Source organism: Carettochelys insculpta, chromosome 3, assembly GCF_033958435.1.
Source record: "Carettochelys insculpta isolate YL-2023 chromosome 3, ASM3395843v1, whole genome shotgun sequence".
In the NCBI taxonomy this organism is placed as follows: domain Eukaryota; kingdom Metazoa; phylum Chordata; order Testudines; family Carettochelyidae; genus Carettochelys; species Carettochelys insculpta.
Genome location: NC_134139.1, coordinates 63,871,230 through 63,896,534, shown reverse-complemented (window position 1 = coordinate 63,896,534; position 25,305 = coordinate 63,871,230). Strand labels below are relative to the sequence as shown.

At 42.8% G+C, this 25,305-nt stretch overlaps 1 protein-coding gene across 1 annotated transcript in view; it reads left to right on the top strand.

Annotated features, from left to right (window-relative positions):
- The window catches only part of PPP2R5A (protein phosphatase 2 regulatory subunit B'alpha), a 109,355-nt gene that overhangs the window by 42,344 nt on the left and 41,706 nt on the right, over window positions 1-25,305 (top strand). Inside the window, exons 3-4 of the mRNA XM_074990005.1 lie at window positions 9,216-9,317; window positions 22,968-23,060. Coding sequence (XP_074846106.1) covers window positions 9,216-9,317; window positions 22,968-23,060 — 195 coding nt within the window. The remainder of the gene's footprint in view (window positions 1-9,215; window positions 9,318-22,967; window positions 23,061-25,305) is intronic.

The following is a 25,305-nucleotide window of genomic DNA, read 5'->3' as shown; positions in this document are numbered from 1 at the left end:
GGGATCTTGGAATTATAGCGGATAGTTCTCTGATGAAGCAGGCTTCATGCAGTGTGCAGCAGCAGTCAGTAAAGCAAATAGGATGTTAGGAATTATTAAAAAAGGGATAGAGAATAAGATGAAGAATATCTTACTTCCCCTATATAAAACTATGGTACGCCCGCATCTTGAGTACTGCGTGCAGATGTGGTCTCCTCACCTCTAAAAAGATATACTGGCATTAGAAAAAGTTCAGAAAAGGGCAACTAAAATGATCAAGGGTTTGGAAAGGGTCCCATATGAGGACAGGCAAGAGAGACTAGGACTTTTCAGCGTAGAAAAGAGGCGATTGAGGGGCGATATGATAGAGGTATATAAAATCATGAATGGTGTGGAGAAAGTGAATATTGAAAAGTTATTTACTTGTTCCCATAATATAAGAACTAGAGGACACCAAATGAAATTAATGGGTAGTAGGTTCAAAACTAATAAAAGAAAATTTTTCTTCACACAGCCCACAGTCAACCTGTGGAACTTCTTGCTGGAGGAGGCTGTGAAGGCCAGGACTCTAACAGAGTTTGAAATAGAGCTTGATAAATTTTTGGAGGTTAGGTTCATAAATGGCTATTAGCCCAAGGGTAAAGTATGGTGCCCCTCACCTTTAGTCAAAGGCTGGAGACAGATGGCAGGAGACAAATCGCTTGATCATTGTCTTCGGTTCACCTGCTCTGGGGCACCTGGCACTGGCCACTATCGGCAGACAGGATACTGGGCTGGATGGACCTTTTGGTCTGACCCAGTATGGCCGTTCTTATGTTCTTGTGGGGGTAAGTGGCATGTTGTGTATGGAAAAGAAGAGGGACGGATCAGCCATCCTTTGTGGTGGCAGAGACCAAAGGAACTGTAACTGATACTCAGTTCTAAGCTTCTCCTTTTCCCTTCTGGGTTGCCTTGCATAATTAGGGATTCATGTTTCTTCTTTGAGTAGTCCCTATAGTTGCTCCACTGTAGATGTATGTATTTGGCGATAGTGTCTGTTAAGCCTGCACATGTGGTCCCCATCCCTCACAGTTTGCCTTGAGCTTGTAACTTCCAAAAGTGTAGAATCACGAACAAAGAAAAATCAGTCTTCCTCACCTTGTACAATAATGGCTTGGAGGGGGAAAAGCTCCAGTTCCGTGGAAGACCTTATGGTTGGGGAAGAAGTGCAATCCCCATTGTTCAATACTGGGGCCCTGCTGCTGGTCACATCCTGCTGCATGTAACTGTTTTCTACACTGGACTATGTATCAAAAATACATTGTCAGCACCTCCCTTACATAGCGATGTCCAGGAAGAGGTCATTTGCCTGGCTGTTCATCGTGGCCTGCTATCACAGTACAAAGACTCCTCAATTCCATTGAGATATTCAGTGATCGTGGCACAAGTCCTCCGGGGTAACCCGCGACTCCTGGCCTTCTCCCCAGTGGCTGTATTGTAATCTTGAGGCAACATATGCATCGGGGCCAGCCAGTGGCCCTCAGAGGTTCCTGTAGTCTTCTATAGCCTGACTGTCTAGAACTCCTGAGCCTAAGGAAGGAAGAAGCTTTTTTGCAGAGTAAGAAGAAGGGCTTGAAGGAGAAGCTACCCGTCCAGCAAACATTTCCTTTATCTCCACCGTATGAGGCTGAAATCCCCCCTCCCTACACCCCCATCACTAGAGGATGATTTTGAGAACTTTCTGTATCTTACTAAGAGGCGGCAAATATTCAGCTATGCATCACAAGCTGGTGAATATTCTGAACACCTTTTCTTTATCCAGAATTGCCTTTTCTAGATCCTCCCAAAGTCATCTGGCAGACACCATCCTCCAACACACCTACCAGCAAGAGAACAGATAAAAAAATTACGTCTCCCACAGAGGCAGACTTCCTGTTTCAGCATCTGTTACCCAGCTCCATCGTAATTGATGTGGTTAATGTATGAGGTAAGCTACATAATGCCAAATTGACTTCAAACAGGATGGGAGGATGGTATATTTATTGTCAGTACTAGTTTAGAGTAACAGGCTGTCATGTATATAATTTTATTAATTATGGGATACAATGAATTCCTGGGCTATTTACTGAACACACCAGTGTCAGAGGGTCAGTTAATAGCTCGAATGATGTTATGGATGCCATTGGACATAGCTGATAAAGTAGCTCCCTTGATCTCCATGACAGTTGTAATGAAGCAGGCTTCTTGACTACACCTTTTTGGGCTTCCCAAAGAACTGCAGAAGATCTCCAATTTGAAGGAGATCAAAATTCAGGGAGACAAAGCGAGAGTTATTCTGATTGCCACCTCCTGGCCAAGACAAGTCTCGTTCTCTTACATGAAATTGACAGTATGTGCTCTGGTTCCTCTTTGGCCCATTCCTCACCTGTTAAGGTGAAAGTTCTATTTCTGCACAACGGAAAGTTGACCATGCAGTTTACTTACTTACTTACAGTGTGGAAACAATTCCAGGTTTGTTGTTCTAAGCACATACACCCAACCTTATCTTCCATCCCTTTAATATGTTACATTTTATACCTCAAGAGATCAAAACTCACTCAGCTTTCTTAAGGTATGTTTTACAATTAAAGTGGCTTTTCACTGCAGATGGATACTCTGTCTTTGCACACTTGGTGATATGCAGAGTCCTTAAGGTCATTGGGAATCTCTTCCTACATGATGAACCACCTGCTCCAAACTGGGATCTTAATGTAATCCTCAGGCTTTGACTAGATCTTCCACTAAGCCAATGGCAACCTGCTGTCTCCTACACCTGTCCATTTCTAATCACCATCACCTCCACTAGGCACACAGGAGAAATAACAGGTCCTGATGGTGCACCCACCGTGCATGGTCTTTTTTTCAAGATGAAGTATCTTTGAGGCCACATCCCAAGCTGTTCTCCAAAGGTGTCTGTTTTTCATATGAATCAACAGATCCATCTTCCTGTCCCGCCCCCACCCCCCGGCAACACACATCATAACATGAGGGACACAATTCTGGATATGCTAGATGTTAGAACAGTAGCATTCTTCTTGAACAGGATTAAGGACTTCAGGAAGTTCCTTTTGTTGACAGAATGATCCAAATGCTCTGCAATTGCAGATGAAAAACTATCCAAATGAGTCTGTTTACATTAACCTTTATCAAGGATACAATCTGTTGCCTCCATCCAGAGTCTAACTCTGCAGAGCAGCAACTTGAGCCTCTGCCAAACATTGTGATTACTGGAAAGTCAGCCTCTGATGCCATCTTTTGGCTCCTGAGTACTCTCTGTAGTAACAAAGTCACAACCTCCTGTGGTGGGTGTGCTATTTAAAGAGGAAGTTACTCACCTTGTGCAGTACCAATGGTTCTTCAAGATATGTCTATTTATGGATGCTCCGCAACCCTGCATTTCAGAGTTCTCCATAAGGGGCAAACTGTTTCATAAGTTTGTTCACACAATGCTAGATACCTTCAAAGCAGACATCAGGGTGAGAATGCATATGAGCAGGCTTAAAAATCTCCCATTAGAGTTGTAGAGGCACAGATACACCTACACCGGAGCATCTCTATGGGCACGCCTCTTAACCACCATTACTGCACAAGTTGAGTAACTTCCTTTTTTGTTAGTGGCTCCCTTAGGGTATGTGTACACAGGAATTCAAAACCTGTGGCTGGCTCAGGTCGGTTAACTTGGGTTTGTGGGTCTCTGACTGTCTGTAAAACAGTAATGTGGTGTTTGGGCTCAGACAGGAGTTCAAGTTCTGGTACCTTATCGGGAGGAGTAATCATGGGGAAAAAAGTGGGAAAGACAGTGGATTTGGTAGAGAGACTGTTCAGCAAGAAAATGCCAATAAGATGTTTCCTCTTACAAGACTCGCCTGCCTGAAACACTGTTTCTGAAAGAAATCTTCATTAATTTAGTAACGGGAAAAGACTGCAATGGAGAAGTGTATTTTGGTCATGATTTAAATTTTTAATAGTTTGGACTGTATATCGCTATAAATGAGCTTTCTTTTTCTCTCTGTCTTTTACGTATATTGATACCATAGAAACTTTTTTTGATAGATGAATTGAGTGTACAATTGAGGTACTTCTATGCCACTCACTTTTAATGTCTTCATTAATGTGTGGCATTGTGGGAAGGAGAGTGAACTAGCAATTGATGCACGTTTTTAGGTACTGTTCCTTTTTCAGTGGATAATTTGGGGAACCTAGGTAGTGTTATGACCGTTATTGAAGCTGTCTGCTTCTGACTGTGAGATGACCTGCGCTTCCATGTTGATTATAGTAAGAAATTCCCTACTGGATATTGGCAAATTAGAGCATATTTCATCATGGGTCTTGTGGCCATATTGACTTTTTCCTTTGTATTTGTTTCTTTTTTAAATTTAAAGGTCTGAAAAAAGGGAGATTTTTCCCAAAAGTGGTTACAAGAAAATGGCCCTCGCCAAATCATCCTGCGAGGATCACTCAGTCTCGCTGGTACCAAGAACAGTCTCTTTTACTTGTCCCAGATACTCTATCTAAAGAACTAGAAGTGTTTGTCAAACGTCAAAATGTATATATATGTACAGATGTTGAAACATATTTTAATGTATGGGGGTGCTTCAGTGTCCTCCTCTGGAAAGCTTAGAATCCATAGCTACTACCTCGAAGACCTCTTCAGTAACATTAAAGGAAAATGATACCTAGTTTTGGGTTCTGGGCTTGCCTGCAAGACATATGAGTAGCTTACTGCTTCTTGACATTACGTATACCTTAATAAACCTAGTTAAATCTATCAACTGGGTGAGCAGTTGCTAAGAAACCAGACAAACTATTCCAGCTGCTTCCTGACACCTTCTTGTTCTTGTAGACTTAGCCAGCTCCAAATTTACTGGTAATGGCAACTGTCATTCTAAGAGCAAAAGAGCCCACTCTGTCCTTTTAGATAAGAAGGTAGACATTTGGGGTAGAAAAATGTTCATCTCTGTCCATACCAGGTATTATAAGAGTGGCAGACTGAACTGATAGTGTCCTCATACCAATATTATCAATGGGAGACAGTAGTACTGTTTTCCTTAGTCACTGCTGGAAGCCCAGAGAAAAAATAGCCGACACCTTTGTCATTGAAGGTCAGTTACTTACTTAGCACATTTAAGGACCATCCTTCTTTGCTTTTGATGCACCATTCATAATTACTTTCAGGGGTTTGCTCCTGACTGTTCATTAATACTCCTGCAGTTGCACTAAAAACAACCACCTAAATAGCTCTCCATTTAATGGTGTCTAGCTATTCAGCCATAGCTCAGAAAATCAAAGATATTAAGTCTATTGAGAGATCAGTAGGATTTCTCAGATGATTAGGAAGAGGTTTGGAGTAACTTGTCTATTTTCTGCTCATTTCAGAAGAAACCCTTGTAACAGGTTGTACCATATCCAGCAGACAGGCAGACCCTGCAAACAGTGAGATAAAGGGATACATACTGAATAATCTTCCTCTTCACCAGCCCCCAGTTTGGTGAGATGCACAAGAATCTCAAAGTAGTTCTAAATTTGGAAGCTTTCTTAGGTCTTGGGGATCATCTAATAGTGCTGCTCCATTCAATTAAACACCATCTTCTTCTCCATCCTCCCTTGTTCCTTCCTTATTTTTCTTCAGGGATCCTCTTCACGAGAATTTACTGAGATCAGAAGTTTTGTTTTCTGCTAAAGTCTGGTCCCATAGAGGAAGTTTCCTGAGGAGTTTCAGAGGAAGGGATTTTTTTCAGGTAACTTCTCAGATGGAGGTCTCCAACCCAATCTAGACCTTTGTAGAAGCTCAATTTACTCATCTGCTCAAATTCCATATGCTTATCCTAGTCCCTAATATTCTTCCTTACTGGTTTTGAGGCTGTTGATTTATAGGATACATTTTCACATCTCACTCACTTTTTCATTTAAAAAGGTTAATTACTTTTGTTAAGATTGTTTAGTGTTACAAGAGATCAGTAGTAAGTGGCTTCTATTGTGCCTACATAAAGCACCTTGAATATTCATACAGCACACTTGATGTCAGAGTATCTACCCTTATTTGGATGATTGATTCATTGAGAATCAAGGAAAGGGCATAGAGAATGAAGCAAAAGTTTTACAATAGAGAGAACAAATTTCCAAACACCAGGGTTCAAGATCTATTGGAAGATGCAGTCTTGGTTGTAGCTTTGTATCATTTTATTTGGGCAGTTCTGGATTCTCAAAGACAGCTTATTTTCTTCTGGACCAAAGAGGTTTACAGTCGTAATACTTTTACGTCACAAGGGTGGGGAACCTCTTGACCATGATCTGGATTTGGACCTCAGCTTTTCTGGATCTGGACCTTGAGGCTCTGGGCTCTGCTCCCCATCATCTGGTCTATGGTGGGGTTGGGGGTGTGGAGCCCCGAGCTTCAGAGGCTGGATAAGGTAAGCTGGGGCTGGAACCAGGCCATGGGCTCTGCTGAGGGGTGAGGGGAGCAGGAAGCTGCTTGGCGTGGCACCTCTTGCAATTTCTCCAGCCGAGGGAAGGAGAGGGGGAGTGGCATTGATAGTGCTGCCTGGAGGATTCATCCCACTTCTTTGATTGGCTGGCATTTCAGCCAGTCAGAGCAGTGGATGGTGGTGTCTGGGAGCAGAGGGAGGGGGCAGAGAGCCATGTGTGTCTGGGAGAAAGAGGGTAAATGCACCCCCATCACCCAAACTCCATGCCCCTTGACTGCTCCTGTGCCTCCTCCCTCTGACTCTGCAACCCAAACACTTCACCTGCTCCTGCCCAGCTTCCCCCCCACACACCTGCTTCTGCCCCCTCCCTCATAGACTCCACTTCCCAAACCCTCCTGCACCCTTCTTCCAGTCTAGATCCCCCACCCACAGCCAATTCCTGCATTCCACTCTGTCTCGGATCACCCATCTCCAGCCCACTCTTGCAGCCTCTCTTCCACCCACGCCTCCCAATTTCCAGCCTGCCCCTTCACCCTCCATCCTGTCCATACTCCATGTTCCCCTACAGTTGGGGACCCACATAGGTGAAGGGTTTTTTCCTCACTTGTGTGGTCCCCGACTGATTTGTCTATGGTTTAGTGGCCCCCAACCCGGAAAAGGTTCTCCACCCCAACTTTAAAAGAACTCATGTGAACCGGTGATGTTCCTCAAGTTGAGGGGCCTTATGACCTTGATGTGTGTATATCTCCATATGCCCATCTAAAGATGGGGCTTTTGTATCACAGACTAGCAAGACATTATAACAAATACAGCCAGCATGTTTATGAAATTGATGTTACTTATATTTGTGTTCCTAGATCATGTTGGATTTGAATGTAACTTCTTTTAAGACATTTCAGCATTAGCTCCCCGGTTCCATTGGCCACAGTCATCTGCTTCCAATTTTGGCTGGTGAACTCATTTCAAGAATTTGATAACTTGTGGTCAGTGGAATTTCTGGGAGGAGAAGAGTGCATATCAGTGTTCTAGAATGAAGGCCTATATATTATTTCTTGTCCTTTCTCCCCAGATGACATGGCAAAGTGCTTCAGATAACTATCAATATCAGAGCAGTATTTTATATAACAGGTAGCATGAGGTTACAGAGAGAGTAGGTCCATGGGAATGGTGCATAATACAGCAAACTTATCCTATAGATCTCCACTTTGCAGACAAGTTAAATATATACTACTGGAAGATTAGCAGAGATTTTATTTGATCAGCAGAAGTAGTAACTGAAGAACGCTGCAGTAAATGACGTCTCTTTGTGAGTTTATCTGGAGATAGCTATATTTGCAGTAACACAACTCAAAACGGGGACAGTTTTGTTCTGGAGCAGGAATGGACAACGAGTCCATTGTGAATGTCTTTCTCCCAGACTGAGGACTATCTCCTTTGTATTTTTCTAGTTTTTACAGGATGTCTTTTTTTGTCTCTCGCTGGCTGTGTCTACGCTAGGTCCCTACTTCGAAGGGAGCATGGTAAGTAGGGTGTTGGGAGATTATTAATGAAGTGCTGCGCTGCATATGCAGCACTTCATTAAGCTAATTTTTCCCTGTAGCAACTTCAAAGTGTTAAACTTCAAGGTGCCGGCTTGCATGTAGCCGCAACTAACCTGCCAGTACTTCGAAGTACTTGGGCAACTTCGAAGTCCCTTCACTCCTCAAAATGTTAACACTTCGAAGTTGCCATGGGGGCGAGTTAGCTTAATGAAGTGCTGCATATGCAGCGCAACACTTCATTAATAATCTCCCAACACCCTACTTACCATGCTCCCTTCGAAGTAGGGAGCTCGTGGAGACACGGCCTTTCTCTTTTTCTCTGAGTTTAGGCATGGTGGCATTTATCTTTTTTACTTTGGGATTTACATCTGGTTTGAACCCCACTCGTAGTTTGCATACAGCATGCAGGCATTTCACTGTTGGGACTGTTTCTTGTGGTTTCTGCTTATTTAGCTTCCTCATTTTTGTTTAGTTCTGCCTCTTGCAGTTGAATGCTACTGTCGATCCTGAATGCAAACATGAAAATTTGGGCTTGGTATAGTAGCTCTAAGAAAACTTCTCATGTACTGAGTAATCTTTAAGTTTTTTTTTTTTTTTTTTAAATACTTTAAAGGTTTAAAATCAAATTCCTTCAATTTTCTTATTCCCAAATGTATTGCTGCTAGCTCACAATTTTTATTCCATGTTATGTATGTTAGATGTTTTACTTAAAGCAGGCGTGTCCAGCCCGCGGGCCGCATGTGGCCCTGGACAGCTAGTAATGCGGCCCCACAAGATCGTAAACTTTTAACATGATTATGTGATTTATGTACATTAACTATATTATATATTTTATATGCGGCCCAAGACAATTCCTCTTCACTCAATGCGGCCCAGGAAAGCCGAAAGGTTGGACGCCCATGACTTAAAGCTCTAGTTCTTGAAATTGTGTAATTTATATACAATTTAAAATTTTTATTTAAAAGAAATTTCTAGTCCTCATGGTTGTGTACAATGATTTAAAAATCAAGCCCAAATGCCCAGAAAACTGAAAACAGAGAGACAAAAAATTAATCCAGGTTTTAGTCTCATGATTTTCTGGGGCTTGACTCAAGTTATTTGATTATTTGGGTTGATAATAATGCAGGCGTGAAAAGAAAAGAAAATGGTAAAATAGTTGTTGTTGTGTTGATATCAGATAAAGGCAACATTGTTCAGTTTGGTTTCTGCAATCTGATGAGCAACAATACAAATCCAATTTTTTTCTTTGCAGATTAGTTCTAATATTTTTAGAACACTTCCACCAAGTGATAATCCAGATTTTGATCCAGAAGAAGATGAACCTACTCTTGAAGCCTCCTGGCCTCACATACAGGTATGTGATTATTTTTTCAACCATTCTTGAAATGTAGAAATTGAATGGTGATGTATTCCTTTGGTTGTTTCTTTGAAGACCTTTTATTGTATTTCCTTATCATTCTCATATCTAACTTTAGAAAGGGCTGGATTATTATTTGAATAAGTTTGAATGCATCTTTCTGCCCTAGTTACATGCAAGCCCCCATCAGAAAGAATTTAGGTATGTTTTTTGATTTTTTTTTGAAAGCAGGGACCTATATTTTTACAATATGGAGGATAGCTGAAAACCTGGAATATGTTTTTCCTGTACAATATAGCATTATTTTAACTTCTCCTATATAGCCATCGTCTTCAAGCATTTTGCCTTGTGTACCATTAATAATGCGTTTTTGTGAGGTTTAACTAAAGTACACATGTATTTAAATAAATTGGTTTTTCTTTTGACAGTAAAGAAATAAGAGCAACAGACTTAATTTTTCTTTTGAGCAAAACAGATATCTGCCTCTTCTTCCCACCCCCATGCCTACAATACAGTCATTGTAATTGGATAACAGTTAATGAGTTATTTCATTGTTGCACTCCTGTACCAACCTCGTGATTTTGTAGCAGTGATCTATTAATCACGTTTGACTTGTTATACCATTTTTTATATGAATGGTTATTTGAACAAGCAAACCAAGTAGTCAGCAGGGTTTTGATTGCATTTAGTGACCTCGCATTTAGCTTCAATAATGAAGTATTCTAGTATTTAAAACCTGGTTTTGGCGGGTGGGGTGCATGAGAAGTGTCCTCTTGCAAAAACTCAGTAAGGAGCAGATATTTATGCTACCTGGTGCACCCTTGTATATCAAATGGTAATTTCAGATACCACTTCTTGACTGTATAATGGTAATCCATAATTGTGCTACTTTATTTAAATAATAAGTATACAGCTATGAATATTACCTACAAACCTGTTAAAGGCAGTATTTGGCTGCTTAGTCAAAGTTAGACACACATTTTCCTGAGCAGTAACCATTCATTCTAAGGTTCCTCTTAATAATTATTAGCTCCCTGGGGGCAAGGAAAATGTCTTTTACTGACTGTTACCTGCATGAAATAGCTATGATTGCACTGGGTCATAGGTTTGATTGACTAAACAAATTACGAAGCATGGTGGTCACATTGAAGAACTTTATCTCTACTGAAGGTAAATGGTGGGTTTGCTGTGTCTCCATCCTCACTGTTTCTCAGGGATTTCTTTGAACACCGTATTAATCAAGAAATTAATTTACCAGCATTCTAACTACAGTCTCATGCCTCCAGAGATGAAACTGCTGTACATACCCTCTATTCAAAAGGGCTCTCACTTTCTGCCTTGACAGGATTTAGAAGTCAGGGCCTCTGAATTATTGTTTACACGGATTGTTCAGGAGCAGCCTTTTTCTATGCAGACTGTCAAACTGGGTTCCAAGATGCATTTCAACCAGTTGTGGGTCTACTGGATTTTGCCCTTCAAAGTTGGTAGCACACTCCACTCAGGCTCAGTTTACATCTATGGCTGTACTGAACAGTGTTCTCATAGCAGAAATATGTAGGTCTGCAACTCAGTCTTCTGTTCACACTTTTGCCAATTATTACATTGTCTTAGCTGTTTCCAGACATACTAACTTGGGTAACAGAGTCCTCCTTGGCCTTTCCTCCTCAGCACCCAGCTTCTTGCTGAGTTACTTCTTGGGAGCCCTATAGTATTGCATTCATAGGGACGCATACTTGCAGAAGATGAAGCAGTTACTTACAAATTGCTTTAGTGCAAGATATTTTGTCTTTAGGAGTGCTCCACTTCCCACTCACCTTTCCTCTTCGCTATTTTCAAAAAGTAACTGAATGGTGATGGGTTCATGCCTGCTTATAGTCTCTTGGTTTGAAGCATGAGGTGCCGGTATACATCGGCTTGATCAAGAGTGCACAGACATGCATGCAAGCTACAGTGATATATGAATAGGAACAAAACATCTCAAAAAATCTAAGTTACTGGGTAAGTAACATCTTCTATGTTGTGAATTTGTTTAGGAGGAATAAGCTGAAGAGTCTGAATCCCATATACTATTTGAAATGGTCAGTTTTTGACCCTTACGTTGAGCTACTCTTCCTGATAAACAAATTTTGGCCGGGCAACTTTAATTATTGATTAATTATTTTTCCCACATATGCTCATTCATAGGAGTTGGATACCACTCTTTGGTTAGTATTGTTCATTTCACCGTGACAGAAGCAGTTTGGCTTTTTCTTTCTCTTCTTCCAAGTTCAGATGTCCGCTGCTGGACTGTAGTAGTACTGAGTCATAACACCAGCTTACACTGTCACTCAATGAGAGGCAGAGGCCCCCTCAGTGGGAGGCAAAGGTTCTGAAACTGTAGCCCATGGGCCACATTTGGTCCTCCAACACATTTTGACTGGCCTGCTGATTCCAGTGCCATTACAGTTAGATGCAGTTTGTCAGGATAATTGTTTGGTGGGCCACAAGAGTTTTGTTTACATTGAGTTTGCGGTTCACCATTCCATTCTAATGGGAGCTTCACGAAGCAACTGGTCACTGCTTCCTGCGGTTCCGGTTGGCTGGGAACATAGAAATGCAGCCACTGTGAGCTGTGGGCATCTGTGTCTGTGGACACTCAAGGCCACAGTTTTGCTGAAATGGGGTGGTTTCGAGTTTTGAACTTCGTATGTTACAGAGAGACTTGGAAATGGAGTTTGTGCAAGCCAAGCTTTCTCTTTTGGATACCAGATTTAAGAGAACTCCCATTTTAAAACACATTGACATACTTAATACAACTTTAACCACTGGGCCACTTGCCTTTCAGGACATACAACAACTGGTGCAAACAGTTTTCAGTGTACTGTAGGATTGCAGTGGTAGAACATGAGATTCCCACAAAGAACTATCAATTCAATCATATACACACATCTACAGAAAAGCACACCCAAGAAGTTGATGCAGCAAAGACAAAACTAAACCTGTACGAGGGACTCTTCTCCATCTTCTTTCTCCTGGCCCTGTGCTGCTCTCCACCTCATCTTCCCTCTCCATTGCCATATCCCCTTACTTTCTTACCACACCATGACCTCTCTTCTTCTCCTCTTGCTTTTCCCCGAGCTCCTACCTACATCATTGTGCACATTCAGAAGATAAAATGACTAGGCACCCTGTCTCACCCCTGTGCTGCCTTGTCCATGTTAACTGTAAGCTCTTCAGGGTAGGAATTGTCTCTGTTGCTTCAGAATTTTGTACAAAAGTGTATATTTTCTGTAATTAACTGTCCTGACAGCTGAAAACTTGGGTATCCTTGCACTACAGCCAGGTACACCCTGCTTCATATCTAACTTCTGCTAATTCAGCAGTGGTCAGTGTGGGTGCTTTACTTATTTTCTCATTTACTACATATAATTCTGAAACCAAAGTTACTGCTATTGTTTTCAAGGAGTATGCTTTTCAAAGCGAAAGTTATTTTAGCATTCCAAAATTAGACTGATATACGCCAGTGGAGAGCCCTGAACACGTGAAGAGAATTTAGGTAACACTGCTGGCTCCACAAAATCTTTTGATGTCCAGGTTGTTTGACCATTTGTTGTTTCTAGGTCAAATCAGCCTGATAACTTGGACTTTCAGAAGCTCTTTGGAAACCCTCTGGAGAACATGATTCTCTAGAAATTCTAGAGGGCTGTTTTTTGTGGCCTGAAGTTTTTGTCCTTCAGTAAGCCAATAGAATATTGCAGTTGTGCTTTGATGCCAGTTGTTCACAAGGAGGCTGGCACTGTAAGTTACTACACCATTACCTTCTCCATTGCTCTGTGGAGAACTGCATACAGGCACAATAAAATGACAACATGGGACCAGTTATCGGGGGGCGGGGTGGGGAAGACCAATTCAAGCTTCTCCCCCGCCCCCACCAGAGCCCCCCAGACTTAGCTATTTGAAAGGTCTGCTGGTAGAGAAACTGCAACTGTGTGCTAGAACTCTGCTGTATTGGTGAAGGAAGCCAGATGTGACTGGGAAAGGGTGCACAGACACACAGAGCACCAGAAAAAGTACAGAATCACAAGAAATCAGATTTTCAGGCTATTCTAAAAGAACCAAAAGGTTCCAATTACAGAAAATCAAAATAATTTGATATTCCCAGCAGTTAGTGATTCTTCAATTTGAAAGCACTCTATTTTAAAGAACAGCTATTCACTGCAAATTTCCTTCCTTGGGCCTATCAAGAGCACAGATTCAAAATGCTTTAATTGATGATCACAAACACAAATCCAGGAATACATGCTTTTAAGATGTATTATTACATAATGGTCCATTACAGGTATTTTTCTACTACCTTTATTTAGAAGTTGTAGTTAATTGTTGGTTCTCCAAAAAGATTTAACTAGCCTTCACTAGGATTCCATACATGTATCACCAGATGTTCTAAAGGCTGTAGTTTCAATATCTGACTAAAAGTATTACTCTTCATAAGCTTTTAAGAGCCGTTCAATAGTAACCATACAGTAGCATGTAGTATGGGCTTTAGTATGCACAACAGGGCTAAAATGGTCTTTGTTAACAACCAAGCCTCTTCTCCAAGTGACATTGTGCCTAAACTTATGTGCCATACCCAATGCACAAAACACATTTCCACCTCCAGTTCGTTGTATAAAGAGGCCTCACTCTTGTGCATCTAATAGTTTGGGAGAGGAAAGAGAGGCGATGTCTACACTACAAGAGAAATTCGAATTTAAGGCAGTTAGCTTGATAGTACAACATCACTGTAACTACCATTAGCTCGTTTGAGGGAGCACTAATTTCGATAACATCTTCAAAATGGGCTGGTGCAGCATCAAGTTCAAATTTAAAAGTCCAAATGAAGGCCAGTTTGGAAGCACCATGTCTTAACATCAAATTTATTAACCTCCAGAAATGTCTCATATGTATCCCACAAAGCTACACAGTTACCTGCTGTTTATGGCTGCTTCCATCTCCTCTGCTCTCCAGGTGCTCAAGAAGTAACTCACAGGAAGCCCGTTAATTTGAATTCCTCACCAGAAGGCTCAGGAAATGTAAGGGGCTCCCAGAAGCTAAACTTTCTTTTGTCCATTGCATCGGTAGCCATTGCATCAGTAGCCATCTCTTGCAATCATGAGCACTCAGGGTAGTAGTCTGCTTAGTTCTCAGGGTCTCAAGAAAGCTCCAGAATGGAGCCATCAGGAGGTTCTGGATCTCATTGCAGTTTGGGGAGATGAATCAGTGGAGAGCAGAGTTGGAGACTCCAAGAGAAATCTGGAACAATTTGAGAAGATGTTGCATGGGATGATCACCAGAGGTTACTCCCAGTATTCTATGTAATGCTGGGTGAAGGTGAAAAAACTCTGGCAGGCATATCACAAAGTTCGGGTAGCCAACCAGTGATCCAGGTCATCCCCAAAGACCTGCCGCTATTATGAATAGCTGCACATGTTTCTTGTGGGGGGACGACCCAAACACATTGCTCACTTTGAATTTCCACACTTCTGGAGGCCCTGTTTCGGCGTCCAGGGTGACCCAAGAGTCGCTGGGGTCCAAAATGAAGAGGTCAATGGAGAGAAGGAGAGGGCCAACCAGCAGTGGCCGAAGGGAGCTCTTCACAATAGACCTGGAGCCAGTCCCCTGCTATGTAGATCACCTCTATGCTGGTTCACGAGCCTCTGGGGCCCAGATGTTCTGGTGAGGGGTTTTTTTTTTTTTTCCGTTTCTAAAGTCTAGAAGCAGGTTGCAGCTGTGTAGGGTGTGGGCTTTCTTTGGAGCTGTGTCCCTCAGAACAGCCTGTTAATATTTCTGAGGATGGAGTGCTTACCCTTTTTGGAAGTCTCCATGAAGGCCTCATCCAGGTACTCCTTGTATTTTTTGCACAAAGTTTTTGGGCAGGCCTGACTTAAAGCAGCTTCCACGATAGCACACCTTGCCATGCTAGGCAACCAGATAGCTTTCTGGCAGATTTTCCAGGCTTTTGCTTACACAGGACAATCCTCTCTTGTTTTTTGCTATGTTACTCTTAGGAGGGTGGTGATGTCTTTGGCAACCTAAAAAAGCACAGGAATTTGCATTGGATTTTTTTGCAATTCTCCCTTCCTTTTCACATTTCCCTGGAGTGCATTGCTGCACAACATGGCTGGTGAGCGCTCTGTCTTCCCCTCTCCGTGCAGCTGGAGGGTACTCAGTCTTCTCTCCCTCCCACCATTTCTTTCACTTTGCAGGGATCCCTTCCCACGCGGCTGGGATTGAACCTTCCCTCCTGCAGTGAGGCTGCCGGGCACTACGGACCCTGGTCCAGCACACCTATGTTTTCCTCATGGAGGATTGCTGAATGGCTGAAAAAACTTGGCTCCCTGTTCCAGGACACTGGCCTGCTTCCCCTGCTTTGCACCCATTCCCTTCTAAAGCAGACAGTAGCTTACCATGTCCACAATCAAATGGTGTGGTTAAGCGATGGTGTGCAATGCACAGTTTGAATCCTTGTCTTCCTTAAGAAGCCTTAAGTGGCCTTGCAAAAAGAAAGTTTCACTAATTGTAAGACAGAGCCCTCCCTCATTCCATGGGTAAGTGCTTTGTGTTAATTGTATCTCCATTTTGACCTTCACTTTTCAGCAGGCATCCCCAATATGGAGACAGGGCAAGGAAGTGCAAAAGGTCCAAGCAGGAACTTATCCTGCAGCGCTTGGAGCGGGCTCACACAGAAACCAGAGAGAGTAAAAAGAACATAGCACAGTGGCGACAGACTGTCCTTGAGATCCGGAGAGAGCAAACAGCGCACTTGAGGGAGGATGCAGTGAAGATCATTACAGCAATGGGCAACCAAACAGGGGTCTTGCATGCCATATTGGAGCTGCAGAGGGACTCCCTATGGATCACTGCGGGCTCCGTTCCCTGCTGCCTGGACTCCCCTGAATACAAGCTTCCCACCCCCCATCATTGCGGTCCCCAAACGCAGGGTGGGAGGGCAAGGCCAGTCTGGTGCTCTACTCCCAAGAGCCACTACAAAAGGCATGGTTTTTCTACCACCTTTGACACCTTCTTTTCCCTTCCTCTTAACCCTCTTCCCCTCCCCCCATAAATTTATTCTTTTGATGACAACCAGGGTGTGATTTTTTTTGTTTTGTTTTGTTTTGTTTTGTTTTGGTATCGGGGTGGGGTGGGGTGCACAAATCATTGCAGGGACTCATGGGGGACAGCTGCTCACTGCTGTGCCAAGGTCCCCAGAGGACTTGTGGTACAGGGACCTGCGTGGGGGTGGAGAGGGCTGATAACACAGCTGCCCAATATTTTTGGGAAAGTGACCCTCCCTTTACATCCTTTTACATTATTGGAGAATGGCCTTGTAGACAGCTGTGAGTAAGCCCTGCTCATGGTGTCAACCTCTGCACTCCATGCGGTCATAGAATCCTAGAATGCTTGGACTGGAAGAGATCTTGAGAGATCGAGTCCAGCCCCCTGCCCTCATGGCAGGACCAAGTACTGTCTAGACCATTCCTGATAGACATTTATCTAACCTGTTCTGAAATATCTCTAGAGGTGAAGATTCCACAGCCTCTCCAGGCAATTTATTCCAATGTTTGACCACCCTGACAGGAACTTTTTCCTGATGTCCAACCTAAACCTCCCTCCGCTGCTTCTTGCGCTATCCTCAGAGGCCAAGAAGAATAAGTCTTCTTCCTTCTCCTTATGACACCCTTTTAGATACTTGAATACCACTATCGTGTCGTCCCCCCACCCTTAATCTTCTTTTTTCCAAACTAAAGAAGCCCAGTTCTTTCAGCCGTTCTTCATAGGTCATGTGATCAAAGTCTAGAGAATTCTTGTTGCTCTTTTCTGGACCCTTTCCAATTTCTCCACATCTTTCTTGAAATGCAGCACCCAGAACTGGACACACTACACCAACTGAGGCCTAACCAGTGCAAAGTAGACTGGAAGAATGACTTTGTGTCTTGTTTACAGCACACCTGTAAATGCATCGCACAATCATGTTTGCTTTTTTTGCCTCAGCATCAGTGTTGACTCATGTTTAACTTGTGGTCCACTATAACCCCTAAATCCCTTTCTGCCATACTCCTTCCTAGGCAGTCGCTTCCCATTCTGTGTGTGTGAAACTGATTGTTCCTTCCTAAGTGGAGCACTTTGCATTTGTCTTTATTAAACTTCATCCTGTTTACTTCAGATCATTTCTCCAATTTGTCCAGATCATTTTGAATTTTGACCCTATCCTCCAGAGCAGTTGCAACCCCTCCTTATCTTAATAAGCATACTGTCTATGCCGATATCTAAGTCGTTGAGGAAGATATTGAACAGAACCGGTCCCAATACAGACCCCTGCAGAACCCCACTTGTTATAGCTTTCCAGCAGGATTGAGAACCATTAACAACTACTTTCTGAGTACGGTTATCTAGCTAGTTTTGCACCCACCTTATAATATTCCCATCTAAATTGTATTTGCCTAGGTTATTGATAAGAATATCATGCAAGACAGTATCAAATGCCTTACTAAAATCTAGGTATACCACATCCACCACTTCTCCCTCATCCACAAGACTCGTTATCCTATCAGAGAAAGGTACCAGATTGGTTTGACATGATTTGTTCTTTGCAAATCCATACTCGCCGTTCCCTGTCAGCTTACTACTTTCCAAGTGTTTGCAGATGACTTCCTTAATTACTTGTTCCATTATCTTTCCTGGCACAGAAGTTCAACTAATCTGTCTGTAGTTTTCCTGTGTTGTTTTTATTCCCCTTTTTATATATGAGCACTATATTTGCCTTTTTCCAGTCTTCTGGAATCTCTCCTGTCTCCCATGATTTTCCAAAAATAATAGCTAATGGCTGCGATACCTCCTCCATCAGCTCCTTTAATATTCTTGAATGCATTTCATCAGGCCCTGGTGACTTTCAGGCATCTAACTTTCCTAAGTGATTTTTAACGTGTTCTTTTTTTATTTTATCTTCTAAAGCTACCCCTTTCCCACTAGCATTCACTGTTAGGCATTCCTTGTTTAGACTTCTTTAGTGAAGACCGAAACAAAGTCATTGAGCATCTCTGCCATTTCCAAGTTTCCCGTTACTGTTTTTCCCTCCTCACTGAGCAATGGGCCTAACCTATCCTTGGTCTTCCTCTTGCTTTTAATGTATTTATAAAAAGTCGTCGTGTTTCTCTTTGTGCCTGTAGGTAATTTGAGCTCATTTTGCCTTTCTGATCTTGCCCCTGCATTCCTGTGTTGTTTACCTATACTCACCCTTTGTAATTTGTCCTAGTTTCCATTTTTTGTCTGATTCCTTTTTTTATTTTGAGATCATGCAAGATCTGGTTAAGCCAAAGCGGTCTTTTGCCATATTTTCTATCTTTCCTACACAGAGGAATACTTTGCTTTTGGGCCCTTTAATAATACCCCTTTGAAAAAATGCCAACTCTCCTCCATTGTTTTTCCCCCCAGTCTTGCTTCCCATGGGACCTTACCTACTAGCTCTCTGGGTTTGCCAAAATCCACCTTCCTGAAATCCATTGTCTCTATTTTGCTGTTTTCCCTTCTACCCTTCCTTAAAATTGTGAACTCTGTGGTTTCATGATCACTTTCACCCTAGCTGCCTTCCACTTTCAGATTTTCAATCAGTTCCTCCCTATTTCTTAAAATCAAATCTAGGACAGCTTCCCCGGTAGGTTTTTCAACATTGAACATACAATATTGAACAGAACCGGTTCTGATGTAAAACATACAACCTTCTGAAATAAAAAACCTTCTGCAGTCCAAGAACTTACTGGATAGTCTGTGTGTCGCTGTGTTAGTTTCCCAACATATATCTGGATAGTTGAAGTCCCCCATCACTGCCAAATCCTGGGCCCTGGATGATTTTGTTAGTTTAAAAAAGCCTCATCCACCTTTTCCATCTGGGTAGGTGGCCTGTAGTAGACTCCTAGCAAGACATCACCCTTGTTTTTCTCCACTTTTGGCTTAATCCAGAGGCTCTCAACAAGTCCGTTTCCTATGTCCATCTCCACCATAGTCCAAGTGTTTACATTTTTAATATACAAGGCAACACCTCCTCCCTTTTTCCCGTCTGTGCTTCCTGAGTAAGCTGTACCCTTCTATACTAACATTGCAATCATGTGTATTATCCCACCAAGTTTCTGTGATGCCAACAATGTCATAGTTGTATTTATTTATTAGCACTTCCAGTTCTTCCTGCTTACTACCCATACTTCTTGCATTTGTATATAGGCATCTAAGATACTGATTTGATCTTGCCTCCCAGTTTTGCCCTGACCCTCCTTTTTCTCTGCCATAATAGTCCGTGCTCCCTCCCATTTCCGACCCATCTCCCATGTATCCATCTTCTCTAGTTACCTGTGGGCTTTGCTCCCCTGTACCCGTTGAACCTAGTTTAAAGCCCTCCTCACTAGGTTAGCCAGTGGTGTGTGCAAATAGGGTCTTCCCTCTCCTCAAAAGGTGAACGCCTTCTCTGCCTAGCAGTCCTCCCTGGAATAGCATCCTGTGGTCAAGGAAGCCAAAGCCCTTCTGGTGACACCATTTACACGGCCAGGCATTCACTTCCAGGATGCACCTCTCTCCGCCTGGGCCCCTACCTTGGACAGGAAGGACTAAAGAGTACCACCTGTGCCCCAAACTCCTTTACCCGTACTCCCAGAGCCATGTAGTCACTCTTGATCTGCTCAGTGTCACACCTTGCAGTGTCATTAGTGCCCACATGGATGAGTAGCATGGCGTAGTAGTCGGAGGGCCAGATAATCCTCAACACCACCTCCATAATGTCTCAGATACGGGGCCCCCGGCAGGCAGCATACCTCCCGAGATGAAATGGGAGGGTGACAGATGGTGCCTCTGTCCCCCTCAGAAGAGAATCACCGACCACCACAACTCTGTTTCCTCCTCACAGCGGTGGTAAATTTTTATAGTACAATGCACTGACTTTAGACTGGTTTCTTCTCACCTGTTTTATTTTTTTTCATCTTCACTAACTCCTAAGTCTAACCTAAATCTCCCTTGATGCAATTTAAGCTACTTCTTGTCCTGACCTCAGCAGATAAATTGTCCTCCTTGTCAACCTTCTCTTTATAACAATCTTTTGCGTACTTGGAAATTGTTACCATGTCCTCACTCCATAGTGTTCTCTTCTCCAGACGAAGCATGTTTTTCTCTTTTTAAAATGTAGGTCATGTTTTCTACACCTTTAATCATTATTGTTGCTCTCCTCTGGACTTTCTCCAATTTGCCCACAATCTTTTCAAAAATGTGGTGCCCACAAACTGACTCAGTACTCCAGTGGAGGCCTTAGCAGTGCTGAGTAAGGTGGAAGAAATTCTCATACTTGGTTTGTAACAACACTTCTGCACATTGAAGATTGTTTACCTTTTTTACAACAGTATTACATTGACTCATATTTAGTATGTGATAGACTATAACCCCCAATTCTCTCCTGTAGTTTTTCTGCAACTGATTATTCCTTCCTAGTGGTATCTGTCCTTGTTGAATTTCATCCTATTTATTTCAGATAAACTTGGATTTACAAATGTTATGCAAAATACAACATACTGTAATCATAGTGGGGACATTAGTTGAACAAAGGTTCAAATGGGCAAATAGGCACCTGAACCTCGCTTTTAAATGGCCAAAGGCACATTCCATCACCATTCTGCACTTGCTGAGTCTTTGAAGTTATCCTTGCTGTGATCCATGGTGCCTGTGTATGGCTTCATGAGGAAAGGAAGCAGAGGGTAAGTGGGGTCACCCAGTATTAGTAGAGGCACCTCCACATTGCCAGTCTTGATTTTTCCAGTCTGAGAAAAAAATATCATCCAGGAGCTCTGTACAGACCAAAATTTCCTAAGATGCATACATTGTGAACCTTCCCTGACCATCTCATGTTGATGTCGGTGAAATGACCTTTGTGATCTACCAACACCTGCAACAACATCAAGAAGTATCCCTTTCTATTTATATACTCAGAGGCCAGGTGGTCTGGGATCAGGATGGGGATGTGTGTGCCATCTATTGCCCCACCACAGTTAGGAAACCCCATGGGCAGCAAAACCATCCTCTACATCCCACACATTTCTCAGGGTCACAGTCTTCCTCAGCAGATGCCGACAGATTGCCTTGGCTACCTGTATCACCATGGCCCCCACTGTAGATCTGTCTACCCTGAATTGATTTGTCACTCACTGGTAACTGTTGGGCATTGAGTACTTTGGCAGAGTGATTGCCACTTGCTTATGTACTGTTAAAGCTGGCCTAATTCTTGTATTGCTGTGCTACACACTGGGGGCCAGCAAATCTCAAAGTGCCATAAAAGTGGACTTGCACGTGCGAAAGTTCTGCACCCACTGCCGGTCGTCACAGGACTCCAAACCTATGTGGTTCCACCAGTGTGTGCTGGTTTCACAAGTCCAAAACCACTGCTCCACCGTCCGCAATGCATCCAGGGTAGCTAGCAATTCTAAGTTCTTGGCCTGCAGTTGAGCAATTTTCTCTTCAAAATCTTCATCACCCTCAACCATCCTCTCAACCCACTCCCTTTATAGTCAAAAGAAAAAGTGCACCACGTTCTGGGAAGTTGCTGTAACAGTCTGCGCAATGACTCAAAGCATTCGAGGATCCATGCTTGTACTTCCACTATGCTGGAGAAAATGGCATGATCTCCTGTTTATTTTCATGCAGTTAGTGGGTGCATTGCATTCTGGGATAGTGACATCAAACACCCACAAGTAACTGCTGCAATTTTCCCCGCCCCCCAACTCTCTGATACAAAACCCCCGGAATGCAACAGGGCTAGGGCACTGTGGGATGAGCATCCAACAAAGCATTGCTCGCACAGTTGAACTCCGATAAGACAATGGAGATGTGGTAATGTGACATGGAGAAATGGTGGCTAGAATTTCCAGAACATCTGAGGACACTTACATTCAAATTGATAAGGACGAGGTTAAAAATTGAATTTGTCGATTTTTATCTCATAGTATAGAAGAAGCCTTAAATTGTAGTTCCCTCTTAATTTCCCTTGCCTTTTACTATGACTTGAAGTGTGCCATTTTCTACATTTGAGCTGCTCAGCATCTCAGGAGTGAGGCATGAGCTCTGACCCATCCATACTTCTCTGGTCTGTTACAAGTCTTCAGCTTCACTTAGGCCCTTCTTTCCTATGGAACTGCCAAGGCACATGGGAGGGGTACTAGCACTTGGAATATTTTAGGTGTAACACTCAATATATGCTGTATAGTATTGTGTCTAAAGTCTGCAACAAGACTCTGCTGTTTGGATGGAGTGTAAAGTATACAGAAGCCTAAGTAATAGTAAGGATTAAAGTTTAGTGCATTTCTGCCTTTTTTTAAAAACACAGATTTTAAACAAAATTAGTTTATCTAACTTTGGGGAGCAAACTTTAAAAAGTGAATTTTGAAAAAGGAAATTTTGTAAGGGTGTGAATAGGTCTGATTGTATTCATATTTGTCTTCACCTTAAGTTATATACTCTTTGAATTGTACTTGACATGAACATATTTTCAATAACCTAGTTTCCCATTTAAAATTATTAGAAATAATGTATTTGGTAGATGAACCCTTTACTAGCTCATTAAACAGTAGTAGTAACTTCAATGTTTACATTTTAATGTTGTAGCTGGTGTATGAATTTTTCCTGAGATTTTTGGAGAGCCCAGATTTCCAGCCTAGTATTGCAAAGCGATACATTGATCAGAAATTTGTACAGCAGGTGAGTTTATATTATTGGTATTTAACACTCAGATAACTCTTAACTGAAAGTGATGCTCTTGTTTTGTGTTGTGTAGCTGAATATCTAAATAATGCACATGTTTTACCTGTAGGTCATGAAATACCCAGTTTTATTTAAATGACATAAGAATCCTTTGTTTGCCAACTATTATACTAGTAGAGGAACATCTACCTGGACTACAAGTAGTCTGGAAATTCAGAAACAGAAAACATAAAGATGATATTGAGTTTTAAGAAAAATATAATATACAATAGCTTCAATTTGTGGAACAAAACTCAAGTTTCTTACGGATGCGTATTTTAATGTTTTCCTATGAAAATAGCACAGTACTGAGGATTATCTGTTGTAATGACTTCTTTACTCTCACTACATGAGTTAAACTTGTTTGATTCTCAGGGCACTGAAGGCTGAGAGTTACTTGTTAACCCTAGCATGAGTGCAGTTTGCCGGTGTCCACTTGGTTGCCATTTTATTAACACTATCAGCCTTTCAACCCCTCAAACGCTCTCTTCTGGATTCTGCAAGCTTTGTCTTTGCTTTGTCTATTAACAGATGCATCCCAGTGGCCATGTCCCTTTTGAAACATTCCTTTTATAATATCTATCCCCTGACACTGAGTAGTCACACAAACTCCAGATCCTCTGCATCAAAGTACCCCAGTTTACTAGTTTAATCTTAAGGCATGGTTCCTACATAATGTATAGTATTTACTATACGCAGAAGATTTATTTAAGGAAGGGGAGAGATTCTGCTAGGAACAAGAGAGAGTGAAAGAAACATAATTAGAGAACATAACGAAATAAAATGAATAACTGGGGTCATACTGCATATTTACCTTTCTGAGCTATAAAATAGGTTTTCTTCCCAAAGTTTAATCTGTTGCAGAGCTAGCTGCTTTCACAGGAACTAGGATCCAATTTTTCATGAGAACAACCGTGCTCCTCACGATGTCTACTCAATAATAGGATCCAAAGTGCCTTTCCCCTCTCTGCCTGTGAATAAAGACATGTTGGTAATCTGTGCCCTGCTGTGTTATTTTTCCAGACATCTGCTAGAATAGTTGGTCTGCTTTCACCACCAACTCCTGTAACAGAATATGATTAATTCATCACTACAGGTGTGAATGCGCTTTGCAGACATAGGAAAGAGCTCACAATCTCTGTAACAAGTATGAGCTGTTAAAAGAAGGATAAAAGCGAGAAAAATTATTATTGATGAAAATAATAATAGAAGGGACGTGCATTAAAGAGGCCTTCTGTTATTTTTAAGATCTTTCCACTGTCATCCTAGTCATCACTTGTAGGCAATGTGAGTGAAATTGGCAGTGATCAGCGAGAGTGAGCAGCACTTTTAAGTTCTGCTGTATCTCCCCTGCTGGCACGGAGTAACAATGGTGGAGCAAGTGGGGCATTCGCCCTAGGTGCAGCACTATTGGCCACAGCTCTGGTACTTTGCAAGGCCCCCCTCCCCTTTCTCTCCAGATTGTCTGTACTGGCCCCTGCCCGGCTTGGGCGGGCAGCTTTTGAGAGCTACTGGGTTTAATCCCTGCTCTGAGGATGAGAAGGGACAACTGGGGCTTCCCAATCTCATACTACTGCCACTTCCATGTGGATCAGGAGCCTGGGCTGAGCTGCAGCTGCTCTCCATGGGCTGTGAGCAGACAGTGCTGACAAGGGAGAGCCCTTCCCGAGTGCCCTGAAGTGCCCAGGCAGGGGATGGAGCCATTGCGGGGCAGGAAGGTGGCTGGGGCTCAGAGAACTAGAGGGCTGGGGGCGGGGACCAGGGAGCTGGGGGGTAGGGAGCTGGGGCACTGTGGGGAGGCTGATAGAACTTACAGGAATCAGGAGCAGGGGGAGAATTCTGGGGTTTGGGGGAACAGAGCTGGGACTTGAGAAAATAAAAGGAAGCAAGAGGGGTGGGAAGGCAGGGCTGTGACAGGCTGGAAGGAGAATATTGGAGCAGGCACAGCCTGGCTGGGCATGAGACAACTGGAAGGGAGGGGGATGGTGGGAGAGACACTGGCAACTCCTGGCCCATGGGGCAGAGATGCAGAAGGAGGCAGGAGTGGGGAACAGAGATACAGGGAGGGGGCCATGGGCTGTGGGGCACTGGAGGGAGGCTGGTGGAACTCTCAGGAATCAGCGGGGCCCATAAATAATAATCACTAGAGACATTTTTTAATTTGGAGGAGAGGGGCCAGTGCCCCTCACCATTTCTAGCAGCT